A 27,365-nucleotide genomic window follows, 5' to 3' on the forward strand; every position below is an offset into this window, starting at 1 on the left:
TGGATTGCACTTTCAGGAGGGAGTGTTTTAACCCAAAAATAGGACTCTAAAGTTAGAACTAAAGTGCTCATGTCACTGAGAAGTCACGTGGTCTCCAGTACATCACTAGTATAGGGGAAGCTTTTAGCTACCACTCCCACCTCTGCACACATCTGTGTGTGCACGCGCGCATACACACACACACACACACACACACACACACACACAGGCAGTGAGTTATGGGCAAAGAAACTTACCCAGGACATTCCGAATAAGTAGTGGCCTCTGGGACTCTGGCAGATAAACACCCACGAAATAGACAGGAACCCCGGAGAGGGCAATCCCGATGCCAATGAGGGAATTGATGGTGTCACTGAATAGAGGCACAATCACCAGAAACACAGAGCATGTGCAGAACACGATGGGAAAAAACAGGCTCAGCTGAAATGGAGGGAGGTGAGATACGAGGTAAAGCACTATGCGGGAACAGGGTACAGAGAAGTCACCTACAGGAGATAGCCCACCCCTCCTAGTCTGTCCACAGTCACTGACCTTCAGAGGCCGGAGCCGCTCAGGCTCCTTCCAGCGAAGATAGAGCTGTCCAGCAACAGACAGGCCCACGAAGAACCAGTAGCTAAAGCTGAAGTAGTTGATGAGCAGGAAAACATCTTCCACAGTGAGGTAGATGAGTGTCATGGTACACTGGAGGAGGAGGGGATGGGAAGAAGGAGTGGGCATTGTCACCAACAGGCCACCCCAGGAGACTCCAACCACCCAGCAATCGATACGAGATCTGCCGTTCATTGCTGATTTAGCTTACCAGGCTACCTCCAGTTCTTTTCAGTGACCCCTTGGCATCAGATAGGTCAATTCTCTGCATTAACCTTCAAGGTGGCATCTCTCCCTCTTCTGTTGGCTCTTCCTATACACAATGCCTCCCTTCTTTTTTGCAAGCACTTCAATAAGAAGCCAGACTCCTTTCCCCTTCTGATGGCAGATATTTAGGCCCTCCTCACTTTGATGCATCAACCTCAACATGAAACACACTGCCCTCTGGAGACCATCACTCCTGAGTCCCAACTACCTGGCTTATAAATGGAGGAAATGCCTCCAGAACCAACTCACTGTCCTGGGGTCTTAGAAATGTAGACTGGCAAAATGGATCTATACCCCTGATAAAACAGGTATGACAGAATTTGCCCTCTGGAACAAAAAAGTCCTAGAAGACAGAATCAGGGACTAGAGTCCTGGGAAAGGTCAGATTTACTTAAACTTCAAAAATATGGAGTTTCCCCATTTAATCTTTTCACCTATTATCAACAAAGGATTTAAAACAAAAAGAGCCCATTCTGGGGAGAGAAAGGGGACTGTATTGAAAAAAGTGGGGTGAAAGAGGATTCAAAAACAAGATGTCAAATCTCCCCTAAATTTATAAATTCAATGCAATCCCAATAAAAATACTGAGAAGATTTTATGTTATTTTGACAAAATAATGAAGTTCATAAAGAGAAATACAAATGTAATTGCCAGGAAAACTTCAGGGGGTAAGAAAAAACTATAGAAGTATCCTTAGTCCCTGTTTAGATTTCAGAAATTCAGGGCGCCTGGGTAGCAGAGTCAGTTGAGCCTCCGACTTCAGCTCAAATCATGATCTCGTGGTTCATGAGTTCGAGCTCCACATTAGGCTCACTGCTGTCAGTTGGGAGCCCACTTCAGATGTTCTGTCCCCTTCTCTCTCTGCCCCTCCCCTACACATTCCCTCTCTCTCTTTCTCTCTCAAAAATAAATAAGCATTAAAAAAAAATAGTTTTTAGAAATTCAGTACAAAGCTAAATAATGAAGGTTGGTGTTAATGGAGAAGATAAGTTGAGCTGATGATACTACTTAAGGGGTATGTAATTGTACTCGGTACATATGAAGCACCCTAAAAATTAGCTATTATTTTTATACGAGAATAATTTTAAACTGTGGATAAATGGATTATTTAATAAATGATACTGGTATGGCTGGCTAGCCATTTGAGAAAAAATTAAGTGAATTCCCCCTGCTCACTCCATACACTATAAATTCCAGATGAATCCAAAATTTAAACTTAAGTAACGAAACCAGAAAATAACTAAATGACAAAAATAAATAAATAAATAAACTGTCCACCAAATCTTGGAGTAAGGTTTCTCAAGGCCTTTGTTGGCCTTCATATATATAATACCTTAGTGCAAATGAGAAAATGGCAGTCCTACTTCAGGTCTTTTCTCATTTGTTAGAATACTTTCATAATTTACTGATTTTGTTAGAATAAAATGCTTTACTGCTATCTACTGTATATAAATCTATGATGTCTATAGTATGAATAGAGGCCCCTAGGTAGTTGGTATACAACTGGACTGGCTTTTCTAGATATGCTTTCATTAAATTTAAAAAAAAAAAAAAAAAAAGGAGCTAGAAAGGAGGAGAAGGAGAAGAAAAGAACTACTGACAGAAAAGATAGATAAATTTTACAAATTCATTTTTATATTCTTTTGTACTGTTTCCTTCTCTAATATAATTGTTTTACTTAAAAAAAATTTTAAAGTGTTTTTATTTTTGAGAGAGAAAGAGAGAGACAGAGTGTGAGCATGGGAGGGGCAGAGAGAGAGAGAGAGACATGGAATCTGAAGTAGAATCCAGGCTCTGAGCTGTCCGCACAGAGCCCAATGTGGGGCCCGAACTCACGAACTATGAGATCATGACCTGAGCTGAAGTCGGATGCTCAACCAACTGAGCCACCTAGGTGCCCTGTTTTACTTTTATATTTTTAAAAAAGTTTAAGAAAAGAGAATAAACACTAAGAGGCTTGGAAAATATCTTAACTGACCAAGCCACCCAGGTGCCCTTTGGCTTGGGAAATGTCGTAAGAAGCTGCTATACCTCCCACCCAGTCTTCTCATAATGTCAGCAGGGGACTACAATCCCCACACCCGCCCCAGCAGAGCTTACATTGAACAATAAAGCAGGGATGGGTGTAAAACGCTCAATGTGGATCATGGACAGTACATCTGGGAGGTGGCCCTCACGGGAGCCCACGAAGAACAACCTAAAAGGACAAGAAGTGTGTCAGGATGATCCTTTCACTTAGCCATGCAGCCATACTCCTCAGACAAACTAGGCTCAGAGCTCCAGAAAAAAGCAGGAGGCAGTGTCTCAGGAGCATCACATGCTCTCTACGCATGCCCAACCCAACCTACCCTCACCCTCACCCTCACCCCAACTTTACCCACAGATGTTTCCAACCTCCAACCATGGGTACGGTACTTCAACATTATCCAGGCACGTCCTACCTCACTGTTGGCCATGGACAGCTGCCAGCCCCTCAGCTATAAAACCCACCAATCACCCAATGAATGCCTCCCCCTCCCATCACTCACTGGCACTCCGATCCATTCCACCAAGGGTACCTCCACTCTATCACCCCACAAATTTCATGCTTAATACAATGGCTGTTTAAAGAAGGGCAGCCGGCTCTCTCTCTCTATCTTCCCCGAACTCCTGATATATGATAGGACAGGACAAGCCTGGGGCTCAAAGAGACAACTCAGGCTTCCTCTCTGTCCTCAAAGAGCCCTACTGATTGAGAAACAGAGCAGCAGAGAAATGAACCACAGACCAGGGTGTACAGCATCATCATGGAGCACATGGCATTCACCAGGCTTGGGTGGGCTGGGGGAATAAAAAACCTTACAAGAGATAACCATATCTGGGCTGGGAAGAAGAGTTGGAGTTTGCCAGAAGGTGAGTGGGTAGGTGGGAAACAGCATAGGCAAAGGCAAAAGAAGCTTGGAGGAGTGAAAGAGGGTGGCCTCCTTGAAGGTTGGTACTAGAATGCCTGCAGTCCCAGGATAAGGTGTGTGAGGAGACAGCTGGAAAGAACTTGCACACAGGCCATGCTGTGGAGTCTAAACAAACACTGAGAGTCACCTGTGGCTCTGAAGTAAAGGCCTGACAGGATTTGACACAGAGACTCTGGGGGCATCATGGAAGCCAACTAAAGGAGGGAGAGGCTAGGGTATAGGGAGAAGGCCACACAAGAAAGCAATCTGTGACAACTGTCCCATAAGAGAAGAGGCCTGAATGAGGGTAGACACCCTGGTTTAGGAGAGAACAAGACATATGTGACAACCTCAACTAAATTTGGTGATACATTACATGTGTGTGTGTATATATGTGTGTGCATGCATGTACATGTTTGAGTTGGAAGAAGAGGGTAGACACCAAGGGAAAAATAAAGAGGCCACACAAGGAGAACTGATAGCACATAACATCACAACTAGAGACAAAGCACAAGTGGAGTGCATTGAGATACCTGTGGGCCATCCAGGTGGAGCCACAGGAGTTGAAGATAGCATCTGGAAGGGTCATAGGGCAAGATATTGGGAGTTGGCTCACACGAGGTTAATAATTTGTTCTAGGTAGAGAAGAAATATGGTAGAGGGGATGCTGGAAGGGGAGATAATGTCCTGGTGCAGCAAAGGTGTCTAGTACAAAGACAAAGACAACTACATAGGTAATAAAGAAAAAGTGAGAAGGTAAGACAGAAACAATTGTGCATTATCTTGACATCACTGCAGTCCCCTTTATATGCAGACCCTTACTCTCTGCATCCCCTATCCCCACCCCCATCCTGTCAATGCCACAATATAGCTGAATGAGGTTAAAAGGCACCTACCACATAAGTATTTTAAGAAGACTGTCAGAGCTGGGGCACCTAGGTGGCTCAGTCAGTTAAGTGTCTGACTCTTGATTTCAGCTCAGTTCATGATCTCAAGGTTTGTGGGATTGAGCCCCACATCAGGCACTGTGCTGACAGTGTGGAGCCTGCTAGGGATTCTCTCTCTCTCTCTCTCTCTCTCTCTCTCTCTCTCTCTCTCCTTCTCTCTCCCTCTCTCTGCCCCTTCCCTGCTCTCTTTCTCTCTCTTGCTTTCTCTCTCCCAAAATAAGTAAATAAACATGAAAAAAAAAAAAGAGCGGTGTCTGGTGGCTCAGTCGATTAAGTGTCCAATTCTTGGTTTCCACTCAGGTAATGATCTCTGAACTCACAGATTGTGAGTTCAAGCCCTACCTGGGGCTCTGCACTGACAGCGCAGAGCCTGCTTGGGATTCTCTCTCTCCTTCTCTCTCTGCCCCTCCTTGCTCATGCTCTCTCAAAGATGGAAGGAAGGAAGGAAGGAAGGAAGGAAGGAAGGAAGGAAGGAAGGAAGGAAGGAAGGAAGGAAGGAAGGAAGGAAGGAAGGAAGGGTGAGTGGGTGCCTGGGCGGCTCAGTTGGTTAAGCATCTGACTTCGGCTCCGGTCATGATCTCAGTTCATGGGTTTGAGCCCTGTGTCAGGCTCTGTGCTGACAGCTTGGGAGCCTGAAGCCTGCTTCAGATTCTGTGTCTCCCTGTCTCTCTGCCCCTGCCCTTCTCATGCTCGGTCTCTCTCACTCCTTCTCTCTCTCAAAAATAAAAAAAAAAAACATTTAAAGAATTAAAAAAAGAAGAAGAAGATTGACAGAGCCAATTGGGATGTCTTAGGAATCAGTAAGGGTAAGGCTATAGGAAACACCATCTCTGGGTGGGGTAACTTGTTAAGAGTCACATCTGGTGCAACCCTGGCCACACCAGGCTGAAGCAAGGGAAGATGACACCATACTGTTTTACAAGACTTTGATTTCTCTATTATTCTGGTTACCCTAGGGAGACCCCAGGTACATGGACTGGGGTGTCAAAACTAGTAAGAAAAATAAACAGGATGAAACTATTTTATTAGTTCATCTTATCTGTTCATGCAGAAAATATCTATTGAATATCTATTACACTCCCAGTCCTGGGACAGCAACGTTTATAAGGTGAGTGGAAGAGAAATCGGGAAAGAAGCCTTTCTCTCAGATATCAGAGAGTCACAGAGTCACAGGAATAGTTTCAGAAGTAGAGGGTGGTAAGCATCACTTGCTTTGGGGATCCAGTAGGATAAGGACTAAAAGCAGGCTAAGAAGGAGGTCACTGGTACACAATGTACACAGGTACACTGGTAATAAGAACATTTTTTTAGGTAGTAGAAGCCGAAGTATAATGGTTAGAAAAATGACTGACAGTCAAAATGCATACCATTCCCTCAAGAAGTGTGTCCATAAGGAAGAAGGGAGATAAGAAAAGTTGTTTTGTGATTTCACTAAGTAGAGATGAGAGAAGCGCAGAGCTGGCTCCAACTGAACATCCACCAAAGAGAAGGGCCAAGTGATGAAGCAAAATGCTAAAGAAGAGGGTGGTACTAGAACCCAGAGTAAGCCTGGAAAAGCAGAACTGCTCTTTTCTCTGAAACAGGAGGAAAGACAAATGCTCCTATAGATAAGTCTCTATGTAGAGAGGAGAGCAAGAGCCTACCTGCCAGCCTTAGTGTTTTTGAAATGAGGGGCAGAGTTATCCTGTACTAATACCTGGTACACAGCAAGTGCTCAATAATAATCTTCTAAAGGAATGAATCCTGGGGCTGCAGATAACCCACTCTAGGAGCCTAGAGTATAGTCCCTGACAGGATCACTACTCCAAGCTACGACCTTCCTCCGCTCTACCTCTAACCAGTTTGTCCTCATCTCAGATGGAAGTGTGAGCTTCAAGCACACGATGTTTGCGCAAAGGCAAGCATATGCATGCACGTTAGCTTACACACACATACACCCTATATATCCAAGAGAAAGAAGGGCTCTTACTGGCTCACCTAGAGCCTGAGGGGATTAAATACCGCAGTCTGTTATTGGTAAGGCAGAAACACAGTACCTTGATGAAGCAAAGATAGACGCATTGAGGCCCCCAAAGCAGGACAGGGCAACGGCAATAGGAATGGTCCAGCTGAACATGCCAAATGTCTGGTCAGCAAATGTCTGAGGGCAGAGCACAGAAGGCACTCAGCACAGGACAGGCTTTCATAAGCCTCCTGTACCTATGCTATCGGGACAAATGCCATCACTACTGAGCAGCCCACCCACCCTCTAACCTAGACCCATCATCCCACCCTGCAGAACTGGAATGGCTGCAGAAAGAAAGATTGAGCCATTCAGTATGAAAAGGTGATGAGCAAATGGGTACTCACCACAGCCACAGCATCACTGTCAAGGACATCTGAAATGCTCAGCACTGTGTAATAGGCCACATTGGTCAGGATGTAGATGAGCGTCACAATTGGCATAGAAATCCCAATGGCCAGGGGCAAATTTCTGTCAGGACAAGTGAGACAGGACTACCTAGAATCAACTATCCTTGGAGTCAAAAAGAGTTAACCCAAGGATTTTTCTGAAGTTTAACAGTTCCCTGGTTCTAAATCTTTGAGGCAGGCTCCTCTTCCCCACATGGTCAAAGATGGATATGAATCCCATGCCCTTTCCATGGAGAAACAGAGAGATCGAGGGAGAGAGGGAGAAGGAGAGGGGGAGAGAGAAACCCTTCTCTGTGAGTATAGCTGGGGATCAGTATTTGATCCTCACCACAATAGGACCAATGGACCCCACTGAAGGAGGAGCAGTGTCCTCCAGGGACTGGAGGTCAGGCTGGGGAACTGGCTGCCCAGAGTAAGCTCCTGGCTCCTCAGGCCTCAGTGTCAGCACCAGAGACGAGGTTCTAACACCTTAGCCCCAGCTGGGTCAGCTACTGCCCACTGAAGGACCTCTCCTTGAGCAAGGACCCTGGGGATCCTTCAGTGTAAACCTGAGGGTGAGGAGCCAGGGGCTTTCCCACCTTCACTCATTCCCAGCTTACCCCCTAATTCCTCCAAGCTAGAAAAAGGGCAGTAGGGAGAAGAAGAAGGAATGAGAGAAAGAGAAAGGAGGAGAGGGAGGAGGGCAAGTGTGCCCACTATTAGCAGGAGTTCCAGCCAAGTTGGGGGGAAAGAGTGTGATCCCACCGTTACCTTTCTGGGTTTTTGATTTCTTCTGTTACAAAATTAAGGGTGTCCCAACCTGAGTAAGAGAAGAGGGCAGAGTAGAGGGCGAGAGAGAGGTCTCCCATGTCCCAGGAGGAACCCTCAAAGGCATCCTGAAAGTGCTCAGAGTGTCCTGTGGGGGCAAAGGCAGGTAGGGGAAGGGGTTCAGGGAGAAGGAAGAAGAAGAAGGAGGGGAGAGATGGAAGGTATAGGGAGAAGAGGAAGAAGAGGGAGAGGCAGTAAGAAAGAGGAAGTGAAGAGGGGAGAAAAAAAGAGGAGGGTCAAGAAAAGAAGGGAAAAGCAAGCGGGCAGAGGGAAGAAAAAAAACATAATTTAACACCAAAAGAACAACCACCAGCTCCCTGTACTTTATCACCCCACCCACTCCCTCAAGAAAGTTCATATTCCTTTAGCAAAATTACACAATCTCAGAAAAACAAAAACATTCCTGGCTGCCTTCTGAAGTGATAACACCTTTTCCAAAGCTCTGCTGAATTTCCAAGTGACCTCACGGTAGGCCAGAGTTCTTCCTATCTTTAGAAATAACCCTGTTTTACATTTTTAACTAACAATTAGACCTTCCTGTGGAACTATCTCTTTTGGCCAAGACCACTGCACAATGTGGTCAAACAGTTTTCTCATTCTCATGGAGGGAACTCTGTTGCTCTAATTGCAGGGGCTGCGGTTGCATGCAGCAGGAAATCACAGGCTATGTAGGAACTGGGGTCTTCTTATCTCTCACTGCGCCTGGGGTAGGCCTAAGCCACTTCCACCCGTGGAGAGCCAGCCTAGGCACCTGTTGTTCTCCTTGGAGGCATCTGGAGCCCGCACAGTTGAAAGCCAAGGGAGCAGCACCCAGTTGCCCAGAAGAGAGACCTTCTAGACACACTGGAGGTTTTTTAAACAAGATCCATACTTTTTTTTTTTTTCTTCCAAGATCCATACTTCTAAGGAAGCCTGCTGTAATCCCCTGCAAAAAGCAGACCTATTCCTTCAATGTATCAAAAAGGGATGGGTGTGCAGCAAGAGAAGGGAAAATAGGGGTTTTCATGCCCAAGAGGTGTCAGTCATCATTCACAGCAGTGGTTTCCTAAGGCACAGATCTTGGTAGGAGGCTAATTCAGCTACCCAATTTGACCTGAGATGTTCCTGAGACTCCAGGGACATCCAGATGGCTGGCTGTACTAACTTGGCACATATGCCAAGGTACTGGACCAGAATCACCGAAGGCACTTGAAAACAGAACTTTCTGAATTCCAAAACCAATAGATCTGAGAAGGGGGTCTCACCTCTCCCTGGTAAATGTAAACACAGCTGAGTTTAGAGACAGACAATATAGAACTGGGTTGCTAAGTAAGTGATTGAGATATCCTTGGCCAAAGACACCACAGGACTTCCCTAAGAGCTCAGGAGACCTCATGAGGCCTTTTACCCTCCCTGCTAGTTTACTCTGATTCAGGAAGGAAAAGCTTTCTAAAGCCAACATGTAGGAAAGCCAGTGCTTCATACTATTTTAATATTTTGCTGAGAGCTGACTTTGGGTTCAAATGCTAAATAAAAGCAAAAAGTAAAGACTCCAAAATAACCACTCATTTCTACATTCCATCCACCTTCTATGCACACCTTCCCACTCCTCTCAAGGAGGGCCAAGTCTTCCTACTTGCTGCCTGGCAGTCACAGACCAAAAACAGGGCCATAGCAGGGCTCACTCTATCCCCATCAACTACATTTATGACCCAATTACACACGACCCAGGTTTCAAGAATTCCTAGGCTCTCAGCTGCCTTCTTGCAATGTTCCCAGCCTCCACAAAGGGAAAACAGCCCTGAGAGAGGGACTGACTCATGTTCAGTTGGCCAAGCCAGCCTGGTCCAAGGAGCCCAGGAACAGATGTCTTACTCTCAATGACAGTCTAGGATATACATAGAATGAGCTGATCAGTTAAGCCAAGATTTCCCATGTCCTCCTCAGGAAATCCACACAAATTCCTGGAGTCATTCACCCTCCTTCCAAGCCCAGGCCCATCTTACCCTGGCACAGTTTAACGAGGCCCATGACAATGATGGCAATGAGCGCTAAGACCTTGGCATAAGTGAACGTGTCCTGCACACGTGTGCCCCACTTGACATAGGCACAGTTGACAAATGTCAGCAGACCTAGAAGGAAAAACATAAAATCACTGGCAGGCTTGAGCTGAGGGCACAGTGACCCAACCTCTCCTTAGAGAGCATCACTTCTGCCCTAACTAAAACCAAAGGGGCCAATGATCGAGTCAGAACCACAAGAACAGGCAAATGGAGGGACATCCACAATCTGCCCATCACTGTTGACAAGTTAAGATACAAAGGCATGCATTAACACATATACATTAATTCTGACAGCCAGAATCATTTTTGGAAATTGCCCCCAGGCCCAGAAATAATGGATTTCACCCACCCTTCCCCACTCAGACTCCCAAGGTTCCAAGCCACCCAAGGCACAAAACATTTCCATGGCCACATTAGAAAGTGGGGACAAGAGAGGTCCATCAATAAATGAGGTGAATTTAAATACAAGTGGCAAGTCACCTAGGAATTAGAGAGACAATGTTTTGCATGTAAGTATATATTTTTAAAAGCCTGTTATGTACCTGACAATTCCACATGCATCCTCTCGATTAATTCTCACAACCTTAAAATACAGGTGTTCCTATTCCCATTTTATAGATAAGGCTAACCACCATTCCTAAGCTTACAAGGACCCCCTCCCCATCCACCCCCTCCATTTCTATCCAAACCTCCTGATTCTCAGTGAGGCCCACGCAAAACGAAGCTTGCTTGGACATTCTCTAGGCTCCTGTCTGCACTACTGGCTTTACGTTCCAGCTCTTCGTGGACATCAGTGATATCCAGGCCCTATGCAGAGTGTCCCAGCACCTTACTGTTGCTAAACAGGGACTGCTCTGACCCACCAGGAAGACACAAGAACAGAATACAAGAGGCTCCACAGTGACACTGCTAAGTACTGCTCTAAGCCTCCAACAATAGAACTTTTATGTGAACCTCAAACATTATTACAAAATCTTTTGGGTTCATCCTCCAGGCTGCCTCCACCTACTCCTACCCATTTTGCACTCTCTCCTTCAGCCAGGCTCTCTTCTTACTGGTGCCATATATACATTTAAAAGAAATGTCCTTTCTTCCTCCTCCTGCCACAGCCAACAACTCCCACTTTCAAGATCTAGCTAAATCCCCACCTCCTCTGTAAAACCTTCCCCAAATATACCAGGCAGCCCCTCACTGAGCTCTCTCTCCCTAAACCCTATGGCATTCCCACTTCACAGCACAGCTTAGTAACTCATGCTATGGTCATACGGACATCTGTCTCATGAAGGTCTTCCCCTTGGGCATGTGCCCATAGAAGACCACAACTATTAGGGGGAAACAAAAGCATATTGTTTTCTTAAGCTTATTGCCAAGCAAAGAGGGGAACTGATAAACTCTGGTTGGAATCAAGATGTTGATGAACTTTGGAGTGTCTGGGTGGCTCAGTCAGTTGAGCATCCAACTCTTGATTTCAGCTCAGGTCATGGTCTTTGAGGTTCATCAGTTCAAGCCCCATGTCAGGCTCCCCACTGAAAGTGCGGACCCAGTTGAAATTCTCTCTCTCTGCCCCTCCCCACTTGCACTTGCACGCACCCACACACACTCTCTCTCTCTCTCAAAAATAAACATTAAAAAAAAAGATGGTGATGACTTTCACTTAATCACCAATTCCCTAGAGTCAGGCAATTGTCAGAAAGTTGACTTTTCTCTACTCAGATGTGAGGAAGCCTAGAGCCTGTGGAAATAAACATGGTGGCTAAACAGACTCCATAGCCCTTAAAGACCTTTCACTCAGTACTCTGGCAAATGATACAGGTGCTCACTAGTTAGTCATACGGGGGATGGAGGAAGGCAATGGTCAAAGAGGAGGGAAGGCCAAAGGAATGCATGCTGCTGGCAGGTCTTCCCAGGGACCTGCCCTGCTAATCCAAGTTCTCTGTGGGGGTTAAGCCTAGATCAGCTAGCATAAGGATTACCAAGTTAATAGCCACCAGTAATCCACAGACCCCTATCCAACACAGTAAGCATATTTTGAGGTATCTGCCAGGCTCCTTCTTGGGAATTGCTCCCCCCCCTCACCTATCACAGCTGATCACCCAAGGTGAACCTATTCAATTGTCTTTCCCAGGAACACAGAGTGGGGCAGCAAGAAATGGAATCTATCTAACAGTAGCAGAGTTGGGAGACACAGCAAGTCGAAGGTACATACAGGCCCTTGTAACAGAGAAACAAAAACCACAAAAAAGCAGAGGAAGGAAACAGAACTATGAAAAGAAGCAGAGGTGAGAGGGTGTGCAGCTTGTGAGAAAAAGACTAACAGAGAAAGGTGCAGAAATACACAGAAGACAGGGGAGAGAGAGATAAGAGACAGACCAAGAGAGACAGAGAGAAGGGACAAAAAGAGTGACAGACAAAAAGACGGACATACACACAAAGAAAGAGACTATCTCACGATGCCCTAGCTGTGCTCACCGTGCTTGTGCCTTACAGCACCAAGATGTGGCTGCAAGATGGGGGAGAAAAGAAGACATACTCCACAGCCCCACTAACAGGCACTCCCTCTCACTCCTGTTCCTTCTCCTTCCCTCCATCCTGCTACAAATCTCCCCCCTGGCTTGATCCTCTCAGCACAGAAGTAAATATTGCACATAATGCAATTCAATGACTCCTGCCAATAAGTGAAAGAAGGCAGCTCTTCGTGGAAATCCCCTCAGAGCCCCTTCTGAATGACAGCTGGAAAGATACAAAAGAGCCTGGTCACAGTGGTTGCCTCTGGGGAAGAAGACCAAAGCTCTGGTGAGGGAGAGACACTTTTTCCATTGTACACTGTTTTACACTGTTATTTACCATGCATAAATGCTTCTTCCTCAGTAAAAATTAAAATACTTAATCTAAAACAACGTGTAGCCAGGGAGCAAGGCCAGAAGTAGGGTGAGGTAAGGAGGGTGTCTGGGACACAAAATTTAAGGAGGTGCTCACTTTCAGGATCGCCTGGAGAACCTCAGAATGAGTGCATCCTTTTTTTCTTTTTTAAGTTTATTTATTTATTTTTTGAGACAGAGAAGGGAAGAGAGAGAGCAGGAGCAGGGGAGGGGCAGAAAGAGAGAGAATCCTGAGCAGGCTCTGCATCGTCAGGGCGGGGCTCATACTTACCAACTGCTAGATCATGACCTAAGCTGAAACCAAGAGTCGGACTCTTAACCAACGGACCACCCAGACACCCCCAGGTGTCTGGGGGACTCACCCCCAGAGTGAGTGCACCCTTAAATGCTGTCCCCGGAGCCTTACTTGCTTCACCATACTCTCAGCCCTGCCAGAGAACAGGGAGCTCCAAGAACAGTCTACCATGCAGAAGCCAAGTCCCCTTAAGGTTTTCCTGATTTTAATTAAGTAAGAAACATATCACTATCTGATCCCACCCCTTCAAGCCTCCCCAAATTCCCAACCCCATCTAGCACCATAGATTCTGTCAGGGCTTAAGCACAAAGCTGAGCCTGGAGGCCAGGTACTCAGACGCAACTACCACAGTTACAACATCCAAGACTTCCCTCTTCTCCCGATCTCATTTCCTGGCTGGAAAGCCTGTACCAGCAAGTGTGGGGTCCATGTGAGGGTCTTCAGTCTCCAGGGGCTTTAGCAGATCCATACCCAACCCCAAAGCAGAAACAAATCCCTAAAGTCTCTCTGTGGCAAAAACTGCTAGTTATCTTTTAGTATCTCTTCTTCCATTTTTTCCTTAGTAATAGAAATTTTAGCATAGTCATGGCCGCCCAAAATAAAGTTGACATTTCCCAGTCTCTCTCCGCAGGCAGGTATGGCCAGATAACTAAGTTCTTGCCCCAGGGATGTAAGCAAACATTCATATAAATAAGACCTCAGGAAGTCTGTTTGAAGGGCAGCACATGCCTTTCTTTGTTCTCCGTATCAGCTACAGTGCAGACTTGACAGCTAGAGCGTGAGTAGCCATCTTGGACCACCAGCTAGGTAGAAGTCGCATGCTGAAGATGGCGGAGCAGTAAAGCAGAAGGAAGGAACCTGGCTCCCCGAAAAACTATAAAGTCATCCTACCAGCCCCACAATGCTGTGAGAGAAATAAACTTTTAATATGTGAGAGAAATAAACTTCAATATATTTGAGCCATACTGCTTTCGGTTTTCAGTTATTTGAAGCCGAAATTCATCCTGGATAATACATGTGCCCTACAACAGAACTGTGCCTCTCATATTCTCTTTCTGATGAGGAGATGACTTGGCAATCTGCAGCTATAGTCCCAGTTATGCTGATAGTCATAGCTCCCTTTTCCCACAGCAACAGGGAAAGGAAGGAACCCTTCCAATTCCTCCCACAAACAAGCTGGGTGTTACTAAGGGGCACTCAAGGACACAGGAGTGCAATCCTTAACAACAGCAGCTACAAGGCAGAAGAAGAAAAAAAGCAGGGGAGAGACCATCTACAAACATATTAGGAGAAAAATGTACAACAGTCCAGGAGAAGTAAACCCTTCCAAATGTAAATCCTGGAATCTGGAGCTACCTCTCAGGATGCATATGAATATGTCAGGTATATGCCTTGTTAAGAAACCCCCTTGTTTGTTTGCTTAAAGTTTATTTATTTATTTATTTATTTATTTATTTATTTATTTAGAGAGAATATATGTGTGTGCTCATGAACAAGCGGGAAGGGGCAAAGAGAGAGGGGGGGAGAGAGAGAGAATCCCAAGCAGACTCCAGGCTGTAAACACTGAGCCCAATGCAGGGCTCAAACCCACAAGCCCTGAGATCATGACCTGAGCTGAGATCAAGAGTCAGACTCTTAACCAACTTAGGCACTCAGGCACCCCCTCCTTGTTTTTAATTACACAGATATACACATTTATTATCAAACCATTCATGCTCTATACAGGGGTAGACTCCAGGGTCTTTGTACTGCTAAAGACCCAGTCCTTCTGAGGCCTGTCACTTTCAGAAGATAAAAGCTGTCTATCCATAGCAACAACTGACCAAAAAAGGGGAGCATACCCTTCCTTCTCAGAACCCTGGCCATGCCAGTGCCTAAGACAGCAAGAGACAACAGAAAGTTATTCAGGAATTATACGGTGTTTCTTCACTCGTCTTCCCCTTGGCAGTCTCCCTCCCCCATCTCCTCCAGCTCCTGCTCCTCCTCCTCCAGCTCTTCTTCACTGTGGGCCTTGCCAAACAAACCATGGGGGGTGGAGGGTGGGGGAAATGGATCTCAGTGTGAGCAAGTCTCTGCTTTGATGCCAGTGTCAATGCTGAATGACTTCTATACTGAAACCTTTACAGCAAATAATCTCCAATGATACACAACAGGCCTACACAACAGGCAGGATCCCACAAAGATAAACAGAATGACAACACCTAAGACAGAAACATCGCAATCAAATCAAGTACTCCTGGGCACCTGAGTTATCAAGAATACTGCTGGTCACCTGGCCAGAGAAGGGACCTATGGACCTCAAGAACTGCCATTTTCCCCTACAATCCCATAAGTGAGTAAGAGCCTCTAAGCATACTGAGTCCAATTGGCAGCCTGAGGCCCCACCCACCACAGAAGAGTCCAAGCTCCCAGCACAGATATGAGTAGAATGCACCTTTATTTATTTTTTTTTTTTAATTTTTTTTTTCAACGTTTATTTATTTTTGGGACAGAGAGAGACAGAGCATGAATGGGGGAGGGGCAGAGAGAGAGGGAGACACAGAATCGGAAACAGGCTCCAGGCTCTGAGCCATCAGCCCAGAGCCTGACGCGGGGCTCGAACTCACGGACGGCGAGATCGTGACCTGGCTGAAGTCGGACGCTTAACCGACTGCGCCACCCAGGCGCCCCAGAATGCACCTTTAGAATAGAGTTTCTCAACCTCGGCACTATTGACATTTGGGGCTAGAAAAGGCTTAATTGTATGAGGCTGTCTTATACTTTATAAGTTATAAGATCTGGCTTCTGCCCACTAGATGCCAGTAGCACCCCTTCCCAGCAGGTGTGACAACCAAAAATCTCTCCAGACCTTGCCAAATGCCTCCGGACAAACTCACCTCCGGTTGAGAACCACTGCCCTAGGATAGTAAGTAGCTAAAATAGCCTGCAATTTAAAAAAAGTTGCTAGGATCTCTCTGCCAGTGTAATCTGGGAATAGGGTAAGGGGCTGCTATAAAGCCAGGATTTGAATCAGTAACACCTTCAAGGTCCAAGTAGGTAATACAAGTGAGCAATGGTAAGAATGTCTGGGTATTAAACAAGAGGGAGTGGAGGGCTGTAGCAGACTAAAGAGTGTGTGCTCCTTTAAAGAGAGCAACCACTACTCAAAGGCAGCTGATTGTGTCAGTAAAGAATGTGGGTCCAAGGTTACCAGAACTTTTGGTTTTTCAAAAGAAAGGTCCAGTCCTGATTTTCATACTTTGGCAAGTAATTCAAAATTGCTTACAACACGAGGCCAAACAAATATATCTGTGGGTCAAGTCTGGCCCATGGGGCACCAGCTTGCAGCTCTGACCTGGAGTTGTTATATGGAGACTATCTGGGCCCTTTCTTCTAGAATGGAACTTTAATTGTCTAGCTTGGCATGGTTATAATTTCTGTAGACAGTCTCCCAAACAACAACGTGGACCCCTCTCATATCTCAATTTTAGACTAACTTAATTATCCTATCCCACCTAAATTTCACCATGGTTACAAGTGCAGATTTTGGGGGTTTCCCCCTTAATTATGACCTAATTGGTTTCTTCCAAATTTTTGTCTCTTAAGACCACGTCGCTCTCACTGCCACCCCTGCCCAAAGAGACTCCCTTCAGCACATTCCAGATTTGTTAGATGATGCATCAGCCTGATTCTACACCCTAAGTTCCAAGAAGAGGAGCAAGCTGAACTCCAAAGTCTTGTCAGTTAGAATGAGACATGGTTTTATAACTTCGGCCCGTCTCTGACAATTTCCTGCCTACAGACATGCATTGTGAAAAAGCCTGGGCTTCTAGGATACGGGCTTGAAGGAATTCTGATCCTGAGTACTCTGGGTAAAAGTACACTTGAATAAAAGCAGCTACAGATGCTATGAATGCACTTCTAAGAAGTGAGGTCTCTTCTCCAATCAAAAGAGCAGTTCCTGATATGGGGATGGGCTTCCTAAGCACAAAAACAATGAGGAAAATCATAAAGGAAAAAGGATTTAGCAAATAAAAATCTTTTGCACATGAAAAATTATATATAGAGGTGTCCTTTGACTTGGTTATTTTTGGAATTCACCCTAAGGCCAACACGAGACCAATGCACAGGCACTCTCAGTTGCTTAGATAAGAGCACAAACTCACAAAACCTTCTAGAAGAAAATTGGGTAACACATGAAGAATCTTAAAACAGTTTATTTCTTTAGACGCAAGTATTTCTCTTGTATAATTCTACCCTAAAAAAAGATGCAGAAACTCTGAAACTATATATACAAAGACTCCCACAGCAATATTATTTATAATGATATTACAGAACACTTACTATATGCCAGACACAGAGAAGTACTATACATGTATTGATTCATTTACTCCTCACAACCATCAATACAATTGATATTTCCATTTTACAAATGAGAAGACCAAAGCAACAGTTAACTAACTACTCTAAGGTTAACAGCTAGAAAAACAGCTGGTAAAGCTGGAATCAATCCCAGTCTGGCATGGGAGCCTGTGAACTTAACCACTATACCACACTGCCAGGAACCTACTTATGTGTCCCTAAATCATGTTTTCTAAGAATATATCATGAAAGGGATTAAATATTAAATTTTTAAAAGTATTATACAAACCACACAGAGTATGATTTCAAAAGTACTTGTAAAAAATGAGATAAGCACAGGAAAAAAAAATACCACAGGTATTTCACACAAATAGCAGCAATAGTTCTCTGGGAGTTAAAATTATGGGTGATTTTTCTTTTCTTTTTTCTATTTTTTTGCATTTTCAAAGTGCTTGTAACATTACATATTACCTCTAAACAATAATAGTAAAAGAGACACTACTTTAAAAAATGATTCTTTTGGGGCGCCTGGGTGGCGCAGTCGGTTAAGCGTCCGACTTCAGCCAGGTCACGATCTCGCGGTCCGTGAGTTCGAGCCCCGCGTCAGGCTCTGGGCGATGGCTCAGAGCCTGGAGCCTGTTTCCGATTCTGTGTCTCCCTCTCTCTCTGCCCCTCCCCCGTTCATACTCTGTCTCTCTCTGTCCCAAAAATAAATAAACGTTAAAAAAAAAAAAAAAATTAAAAAAAAAAAAATGATTCTTTTGAAGAACATCCCACAAAATGGAAAAAAAAATGATATACTAAATTTAAAATGCAGAATATAAAGTTATATGCAAAGTATGATACCAATTCTATAAAAAGAAAGAAATGAAGACATGATTTAACTATTAAAAGTGCTCATCTTTTGGTGGTAGATTATGGGTGATTTGTGGTCAAGTTAATTTTCTCCTTAATGAATACATTTTATTTTATTTATTCTTTAATGTTTATTTATTTTGAGAGAGGGGGAGGGGCAGAGAGAGAGGGAGAGAGAATCCTAAACGGGCTCCACTCTGTCAGTGCAAAGCCCAACGCAGGGCTCAATCTCATGAACCTATGAGATCATGACCTGAGCCGAAATCAAGAGCCAGATACTTAACCAAATGAGCCACCACCTAGGCACCCCCTAACATATTTTGTAATCAGAAAATTATTATTATTTTTTGTCTTTTTTTTTTTTTTTTTTTAAGTTTTGTGAACTTTTTTTTTTTTTTTTCAACGTTTATTTATTTCTGGGACAGAGAGAGACAGAGCACGAACGGGGGAGGGGCAGAGAGAGAGGGAGACACAGAATCGGAAACAGGCTCCAGGCTCCGAGCCATCAGCCCAGAGCCTGACGCGGGGCTCGAACTCACGGACCACGAGATCGTGACCTGGCTGAAGTCGGACGCTTAACCGACTGCGCCACCCAGGCGCCCCAGAAAATTATTATTATTTTTTGAAACTGAGAGAGACTGAGAGCAGGGAAGGGGCAGAGAGAGGGCAGGAGGGAGAGAGGACCTGAAGCAGGCTCTCTCAGCAGACAGCCTGATGTGGGGCTCAAACCCAGGAACTGTGAGATCATGACCTAAGCCAAAGTCAGATGCTTAACTGACTGAGCCACCCAGGCACCCCAGAAAATTATTCTTTTTCTAGACAACTCAGTCTGGCCAGAGTTCCCCTGGCCAGACCCTACCAGACATACAATACAGCTGAGTACCCACTTTCCCTCTTCCTGGGGCTATATGTGGAGGGGTTCCCTTTAACATTTGTCTTTAACAAATCGTTAAAGTCAGGAGGCCCAGTGTACAGTACAATCCTTTATTGCTAACTCCAAGGTACTCTCAGCCTATTTTTAACACTGTGGATAAACTACACACACTGCCAAAGCTTTTGCAAGCAGAGATACGGAAAGGACAGAGTATAATTAAGTGCTTCTGGCAGCACAGTGCTTAAGGAACACAGGGAATTCTGGGCCACTTCTCAGCTAAAACACTAGCTCTACAAGACTGTGTAAATTCACAGCAATCTTCTTTCTTTTCAGTGACTTTAGGCAGAATCACTCTTCACCACCTTGTAAGAGAAAAAGGAAAATAAAGAGGGATGAACTGGAATCTCTCAGGTTCTGTCCTCAGAAACCCAAATATGGGCTAGAAGCCACCTTCCTGTCACTGGCCACAAGCAGAGCTTGTTTACAAAGTCAGTGTAAAGAAATCTGAAACACCAATGGGAAAAAGCCATTTTGGTGTGGTGCCTGCTGCTTAGAATGGGCTGCAAAGAGGGGCACCTCGGTGGCTCAGTCGGTCAAGCATCTGACTTCAGCTCAGGTCGTGATCTCACAGTTTGTGGGTTTGAGCCCCGTGTCGGGCTCTGTGCTGACAGCTCAGAGCCTGGAGCCTGTTTAGGATTCTGTGTCTTCTCTCTCTGCCTCTCCCATGCTCATGTTCTGTCTCTCTCTCTCAAAAAATAAACATTTAAAAAATTAAAAAAAAAAAACAAAAAAAAACACACAATGGGCTGCAAAGAGTGGAAGTGGCAGGGAGCAGTAGTCCTGTGGGCCTGATGGGTAACACCTTGGGACCCCCTCACCCCCCACCCCCAACAATCTAGAGAAGCTCTTTTCTCAGCCTCTAAACTGGTTTGTTTTCTTTTTTTTTAACTGGATTAAGATAAAAAGCTGGGAAGCAAAATAAAGTCCTCAGCACTGAGGTTTTTTTCTGGGTTAAGCCACAAGTAGTGCTATTGACTCCAATCAAAACATCTGATAAGACAAAAATAAGACATGCACCAACCTGTCACATAGACTGGAGCACAGAACTCTGTAACAGTCAAGAGTTGAAGGAATGTGAGGCACCAAAAGCCACAAACAGACTCAAATTTCTCTCATCTCTATCCCTTACCCTTACTTATCTCTCAGGGTTAAATGGCTTTGGTGAAATTACTTCTTCAAAAGGTAAGATGCCTCTCTTCCTCCCATAAAGCAAAATATACTGTTCAAATATGAGGTACCATTAGCATTATTAAAGGAACCCACATCCTCAAACATACTTTCCCACTAAACCCCAGACTTACATATGCAAGCAGCAGCGAGGAGACGGCAGGCCAGGTACGGGGGATCACAAGTGGGGAACGAGGGCTGGATGATGTAGTTGGCGAAGGTGATGGCAATGATGGCCTGACTGGTGGGCTCAACAATTAGCAAGGAGGCCCAAAGGCGGATGAAGGCAATGAAGCCCCCAAAAGCTTCTAGAATATAAGCATAGCTGGCCCCAGACTTGGTGATGGTAGTCCCCAGCTCCGCATAGCAAAGGGCACCAACAACTGAGAAAAGCCCACCAATGGCCCATATGACTAGTGACAACCCATAGGAGGCAGTGTACACCAGCACGCCTTTGGGTGAGACAAAGATTCCTGAGCCAATCATGTTGCCCACCACCAGGCTGACCCCATTCAACAGAGAGATCTCCTTTTTTAGCTGCATAGTTTCCATGGTCCGTTGAGGTTGCATGCTGACATCTTTCTCTCTGGGCTGGCTGGCCTCAGGAATGAGATGGTAGGTTGGTGTGGGGCTCTCCAGCTCCCTGGCTTCCATGGCAAATGTCTCCTTCACACTTATGTTTCCTGTGGCCTGGCAAAGAATATAAATGTATTAGTCTAGGGCAGGAGCTGGTGAGTCTCTGGTTTAGAGAACCGCAAAGCCAACCTCTTTTGTAGGAATGGCATGCCTTGCACATAGATCTAAATACAATGACCTTGTATCAGTTCCCACCACAGGACACAGAGAAATAAATGGAGGTAGGCAGACATCTAGTGCTCCCAAGAAAGATGACAATGACAGGGTTCAGGCGATGGCAACTTCCAACAAGAGGTACCTGGCTTGACACCCAGCCATTAGGTTGGCATTAGGCCTAGCCATAGCACGGATTCTCCCTAAGGTATAGGTTTTAGTCTGGTTAGTTTATGAGACCAGTGCTCTAACCCCTGAGCTACAGAGTCTAGTTTGGTCAGTTTAAAACCTGCAAACCAGGGGTGCCTGGGTGGCTCAGTCAGTTAAGCATCTAGCAATTGATTTCGGCTCAGGTCATGATCCACAGTTCATCAGTTCAAGCACCAATTGGGCTCTGGGGCTCTGTGCTGACAGTGCAGAGCCTGCCTCGGATTCTCTCTTTCTTTCTCTCTCAAAATAAATAAATAAACTTAAAAACAACAACAACAACACTCCCAGCACCAGGTTCATAGCCCTAGCCAGCCTGATAGGTCCCTCACTGCCCAAACCCACTCACCTCCATCCAAACATAAACAGGAACTCCTGCAGTATCTAGCCACATGCAGAGAAGTCTGTAGCTACTCTCAGGCCAGCAAAAAATACGAAAGAATATGAGCAGGTGGTGAGAAGGACTAGGAAGATGCTAAGACCAGGGCCATTACAAAGACTAGACGAAGGAGAGGATCTTCATGAAAATACACACCTGTGTGTTGCTAAGTCCACCACTTCCACCTTACTTCCCTCATTGCTGCTTTCCCCGTTCAACACATCTCTTTTTCTAAAGTGCCCAGAAAAAGAGACAACAAGACCAGATGGAGAAAGAACACACAGAGGGCACCCTAACCTGGGGCTCAACTGCTATCTGTTTATTTGTTTTCCTTCTCAGCATGTGCCTCTCACTACCATCTGGGTTGCAAAGAGATTCTCCCAGAATAGGACCCAGGAATTCTGACACTCAATCGGAGCTACACGACTTTTCTTATCCACAGACCTGGCATCGGAAGGCATCCTATATGGAGATGGCACACACACTACTACTTTTGGTTTAGAGTTGGGCCAGTCCAGAAACCTCAGGAAAATTAGACTCCACACCAATCTTCATATAAAGAACCCAGAATCTGTCAGAGGAAGACAAGAACCTTCCTATGCCCCAGGAATCAGGAATTCAGATCACCTATTTACTCCCCCCTCATGTTCTGGATAAAGGAATCCTGTAAGCCGTTTGATTCCCACCCAGGAGTCAGTCTTTTAAGGTCACAGAGATAATTTCCAGGGATAAGAATGAGATCAGTACATCATCTTCCCAGAAGCCTCTCATCTACTTAACAAAGATGGAGATGCCAGAACCTTACCTCATGGAGCTCAGAGTAAGGGAACCACAGCCACTCAAGAGTAAGTAGTTCTCAGGGAAAACTCCAGTCTCCACAGCTCCATCCAAAACTCCTGCCTTACCTGTTCTGGTCCCCTTCCAGAGTCTGGATTGGAGGCGAAGTGAAAAAACTCCTCTGGGCACTGATAAGCCTTCTCTCACTCCCAGAGTGGAGCCAGCCTACCTCCGCTTAGATGAGAACTGGCTTTAAGGCAGCACCACTCTTCCTTTCACTCCTGGCACCAAGCCATGCAGGTTTCCCTCTGCAGGCACAGACACGTGGGAACATACTTGTTTTCACGTGTCTGTCAGCTGAGCCAAAGCAACCATGAAAACAAACTTGAAAATAGCAGAGGAGCTTATATTCTCCCATGAGTCAGGTGCAGAGAGATCTAGATTGCCTTTTTCCACCCAATTCAACCCAGGGCAAGCAGAGAAACCTGATCCCTGGTCCCAGTGCCCATTCCAGCCTCTCCCCTATTCCATCAAACCCTAGCTAGCTGGCAGGAGGAGGCTGGGGCTCCCACACATTCTTGTTCGGACTTCTGACACCAGATGTATGGTTTTCCACACATCAAGCAATTTTGCAACACTTAACTTATTCCTGACACTATCCACCTGGAGATCTCACAGGTTAAGAGCTCGGTCCCACAAAACTTTCCCCTCTTCCGATGCCAAATGCAGGTTCAGGTTGTTACCAGGGCTTGCAATATGCCTGGCTATAAATTGAAGGGTCCCACTGCCCCCTCGTTGGGTTCAATTAATTTGTTCGAGTGGCTCACAGAAAAACAGTTTACTTACTAGATTACCAGTTTATTAAAAAAAGATATAATTCAGGGGGGGCACCTGAGTGGCTCCGTCAGGTCATGATCTCACAGCTTGTGAGTTCCAGCCCCAGGTAGGGCTCTGTGCTGTCAGCTCAGAGCCTGAAGCCTGCTTCAGATTCTGTGTCTCCCTCTCTCTCTGCCCCCTTCCCATCATGCTCTGTCTCTCTCTCCCTCAAAAACAAATAAACATTAAAAAAAATAAGAAATAAAAAAATAAAAAGGATATAACTCAGGAACAGCCAGATGGAAAAGATGCTTAGGGCAAGGTATATGGAAAGGGGTGTGGACTTTCCATGCTCTCTCTGAGCAAGCCGCTACTCACCCAGCACCTCCACCTGTTCACCAACCTGGGAGCTCTCCAAACTCTCTCCTTATGGGATTTTTAAGGAGGCTTCATTACAAAGGCATGATTGATGAAAATCATTGGCCACTAGAGATTGACTCAATCTCCAGCCCCTCTCCCCTCCCCAGAGGTCAGACTGAACCTAAGTTACCAATCTCCTAACCACAGGTCTGGTTCCTCTAGCAACCAACCTCCATCCTTAGGAGATCAAGATGTTTTCCAAAAATCACTTCATTAACATAAACTCAGAGGTATGGTTGAAAGGGGATTGTTATATAAATAACAAAAGACATCCATTTCACCTTTATTGCCCTTGAACTATTTCAGGAAATTGAGAACAAACACAAATATTATAACAAAAAGCCCCTATGGCTCTTATATAGGAAATTATAGGAGCTGTGTCTAGAAACAGTTGATGAAGACCAAATATATATTTAATCACAAATTAGATTTAAGATGTAGAAAGATGGTGAAAGCATCACTCCCACTCCAATGACAAGAAAAAGCCAAATAATCTACATAACTGATATGGTTTGGAGTGTTGGGGTTTGGAGATGACGGCTAAGAAAGAATTCTTGGTATGTCTTCAGTACAAAAAAGGTAGTTTCATTAAAGCACAGGGACAGGACCTGTGGACAGAAAGAGCTGCACTGGGGTTGTGCGGAGGAACCAATCTTCTACTTGGGAGTTGGGGAAGGTAAAAGGTACCTGGAGGTTTCCAAACAGACTTTCATATGCTAAAGACACACAGGATCCTAGGGGCCTAGGTATTGTCAAGCTAAGGTAGTTTTTCCCTCTAGCAAAGTATAAACATTAAGATAGTTGGGAGTTCCTGAAAGAATATCATACTCTGCCTATCTCAAATATCAGTCAATGGGCAGTGGGTTATATATTTAATTTTATCTACAGTTCCTCAGCTTTGTTTCTTACATCAAAAGCTGTGACTTTTCTTGAAGCCATCAGAGAGCTAAGGTTACAGGGCAACCAAGTGGACTGAAATTTAAGGAAAAAAAGGCACCTCCACGGAGAGATGTAAGGTCTGGCTGGTCTGTGGCAGAGGGAGAATGGTGGGACCAATATACAGTCAGGTAAGTAGAATTCAGGTATAATTTTTAATGAATTACTAAAGGTCTAGCATGGGTTAGGGGCACGTGGGTGGCTCAGTCGGTTAAGTGTCTGACTCAGTATTTTGGCTCAGGTCATGATCTCACAGTTTGGGAGTTCAAGCCCCACCTGCACTGACAGTACTGAGCCTGCCTGGAATTCTCTCTCTCCCTCTCTTTCTCTGTCCCTCCCTGCTTGCTCTCTCTCTGTGTGTCTCAAAATAAATAAATAAAACTTAAAAAAAAAAAAACAATAATAAAGGTCTAGTGTGGGTTAGCAAGAGCATAGACACTTAGACGTTTTTTCTCCACAGATCTCTGTGGATTGGATGCTCATAAAAAATACTAGGCAGGAGGCCAGAGATAGCCTCTCCGTAGTGCTAGTCTGGAGAAGGAAAGCAATCACTATTCCAGGAAAAATACAAAGGTCCACCAGGTGCCCTCTCTAGAATAAAAATCTTTTTTTTTTTTTTTAACGTTTATTTATTTTTGAGACAGAGAGAGACAGAGCATGAACGGAGGAGGGTCAGAGAGAGGGAGACACAGAATCTGAAACAGGCTCCAGGCTCTGAGCTATCAGCACAGAGCCCGACGCGGGGCTTGAACTCACAGACAGAGATCATGACCTGAGCCGAAGTCAGACACCCAACCGACTGAGCCACCCAGGCGCCCCTAGAATAAAAATCTTAACACTGCTGGGGAAAGAGTGGCAAAACTCTGCCACTCCCAAGGCAGCTAGGGCAGGGTGAAAGAAAAATAAAACAACCCTTTATTCCTGGGGGAAGGCAGGACATTCTGATCCAGACCATTAATGATAGCCTACCTCTGGGCCAAGAGCAGGATCACCAAAAAGATCTACACCCCTCCCTTTTCTCCCCCCACTCAAATCCAGAAAAACAGGGCCTGCCTAAGACTGAGGCTGAACCAAGACAACAGAGAATCCCTGCTCCCCACCACCAGGTATGCAAGCACCCAGCAACAACAACAAAAAGACCTAAAGCTGAGGGCAAAGCATAAACATTGAAGAAAAACCCTCCCTCCAGCAAACCAATGCTAAGTGCAAGGAAACACCAGAGGAATTTGAAGCCATGTGTGCACCTAAGGTAACCACAAGAACAACAAAACCCAAACCCAACTCAGGATTGATGGAGGGAAGGGGGTAGGAGATGGGCTAGACGGATGATGGGTATTAGGAGGGCACGTGTTATGATGAGCACTAGGTGTTGTATGAAAGTGATGAATCACCGAATTCTACTCCTGAAAATAACTAACTGACTAACTAACTAACTATGATTGGGGCCCCTGGATGGCTCAGTCTTTTAAGCATCTAAGGCTCTGGTCATATCTCACAGTCAAGAGATTGAGGCCCTCCTCGGGCTCCACGCCGGGCATGGGGCCTGCTTAAGATTCTCTCTCTCCCTTGGGGTGCCTAGGCGCGCAGTCCGTTAAACATCCGACTCTTGATCTTGGCTAGGGTCATGATCTAACAGTTTGTGAGTTCGAGCCCCACATCGGTCTCTGTCCCTCCCCTGCTTATGAGTGCTTGTGAGTGTACTCTCTTTCTCTGTCAAAAAAAAAAAATAAACTTAAAATAAAAGATACTCTCTCCCTCTGCCCCTCCCCTGCTTGCGTGCGCGCATACTCTCCCTCTCTCTCAAAACATAAAAATATAAAATACAAAATAACTATGATTAATACATTAAATGCTCTAATGGAAAAGTAGGGCAGCATACATAAACAGGTGAAATTTCAGCAGAGAGATGAAAACCACAAAAGTCAAAACGGGAAAAAAAGTAAAAACCTAGAACAGTATCAAATGGTCTATGGTAAATATAAAAAAAATATTTTTTGAAAAAAAAACTCTTTTAGGGGGCCATTTAATTGCTGTAGAATATAGTTGACTGCCTCAAGTAAAAATTCACTCGCAGTGAATTGTGGATTTATAGCATATATGAAAGTGAAATGTATGACAATGACAGCACAAAGACAACGAAGAATTGGAAATTATACTGTTGTAAGGTTCTCATATGTGAAATAATGTAACATTACTTAAAAAAACTAAACTAAAGGGACACCTAGGTGGCTCAGTTGGGTAAGCATCCGACTCTTGATTTCAGCTCAGGTCATAATGTCACAGTTTGTGAGTTTGAGGTCTGTTTTGGGTTCTGGTTTGACAGCACCAGAACCTACTTGGGATTCTCTCTCTCCTCTCTCTCTACTTCTCCCCCACATGCATTCTCTCCTTCAAAATAGGTAAATATTAAAAACAAAACTAAACTAAAAAGATTAAAAGAAGGGGTGTAAATAACAAGCCAACAGTGGAAATAAAACATAAAAAATACACAAACCAAAAGTAAGTGAACTAGGTCAGAGAAAAATAAATGTCATATTATCACACTTACCTAAAAAGCAAAACAAACAACAACAAAGA

General features: G+C 44.9%; 1 protein-coding gene across 5 annotated transcripts in view; it reads right to left on the reverse strand.

Moving 5' to 3' along the window:
* The window catches only part of SLC7A6 (solute carrier family 7 member 6), a 36,513-nt gene that overhangs the window by 3,239 nt on the left and 5,909 nt on the right, over positions 1–27,365 (reverse strand). For 2 of the 5 annotated variants that reach the window (XM_030298218.2, XM_030298221.1), the window contains exons 2-9: positions 20,599–21,154; positions 9,937–10,062; positions 7,895–8,039; positions 7,082–7,205; positions 6,769–6,872; positions 2,956–3,052; positions 532–681; positions 237–420 (exon numbers count right to left, since the gene is read on the reverse strand). In XM_030298218.2, coding sequence (XP_030154078.1) covers positions 237–420; positions 532–681; positions 2,956–3,052; positions 6,769–6,872; positions 7,082–7,205; positions 7,895–8,039; positions 9,937–10,062; positions 20,599–21,118 — 1,450 coding nt within the window. In that variant the 5' untranslated portion in view covers positions 21,119–21,154. Of the gene's footprint in view, positions 1–236; positions 421–531; positions 682–2,955; positions 3,053–6,768; positions 6,873–7,081; positions 7,206–7,894; positions 8,040–9,936; positions 10,063–20,598; positions 21,155–21,995; positions 22,614–22,644; positions 22,910–27,365 lie in introns of those variants that run through there. The other 3 variants (XM_030298220.2, XM_030298217.2, XM_032591337.1) reach the window with 3 other exon arrangements.

This window comes from Lynx canadensis, chromosome E2 (assembly GCF_007474595.2).
Source record: "Lynx canadensis isolate LIC74 chromosome E2, mLynCan4.pri.v2, whole genome shotgun sequence".
Taxonomy (NCBI): Eukaryota; Metazoa; Chordata; class Mammalia; order Carnivora; family Felidae; genus Lynx; species Lynx canadensis.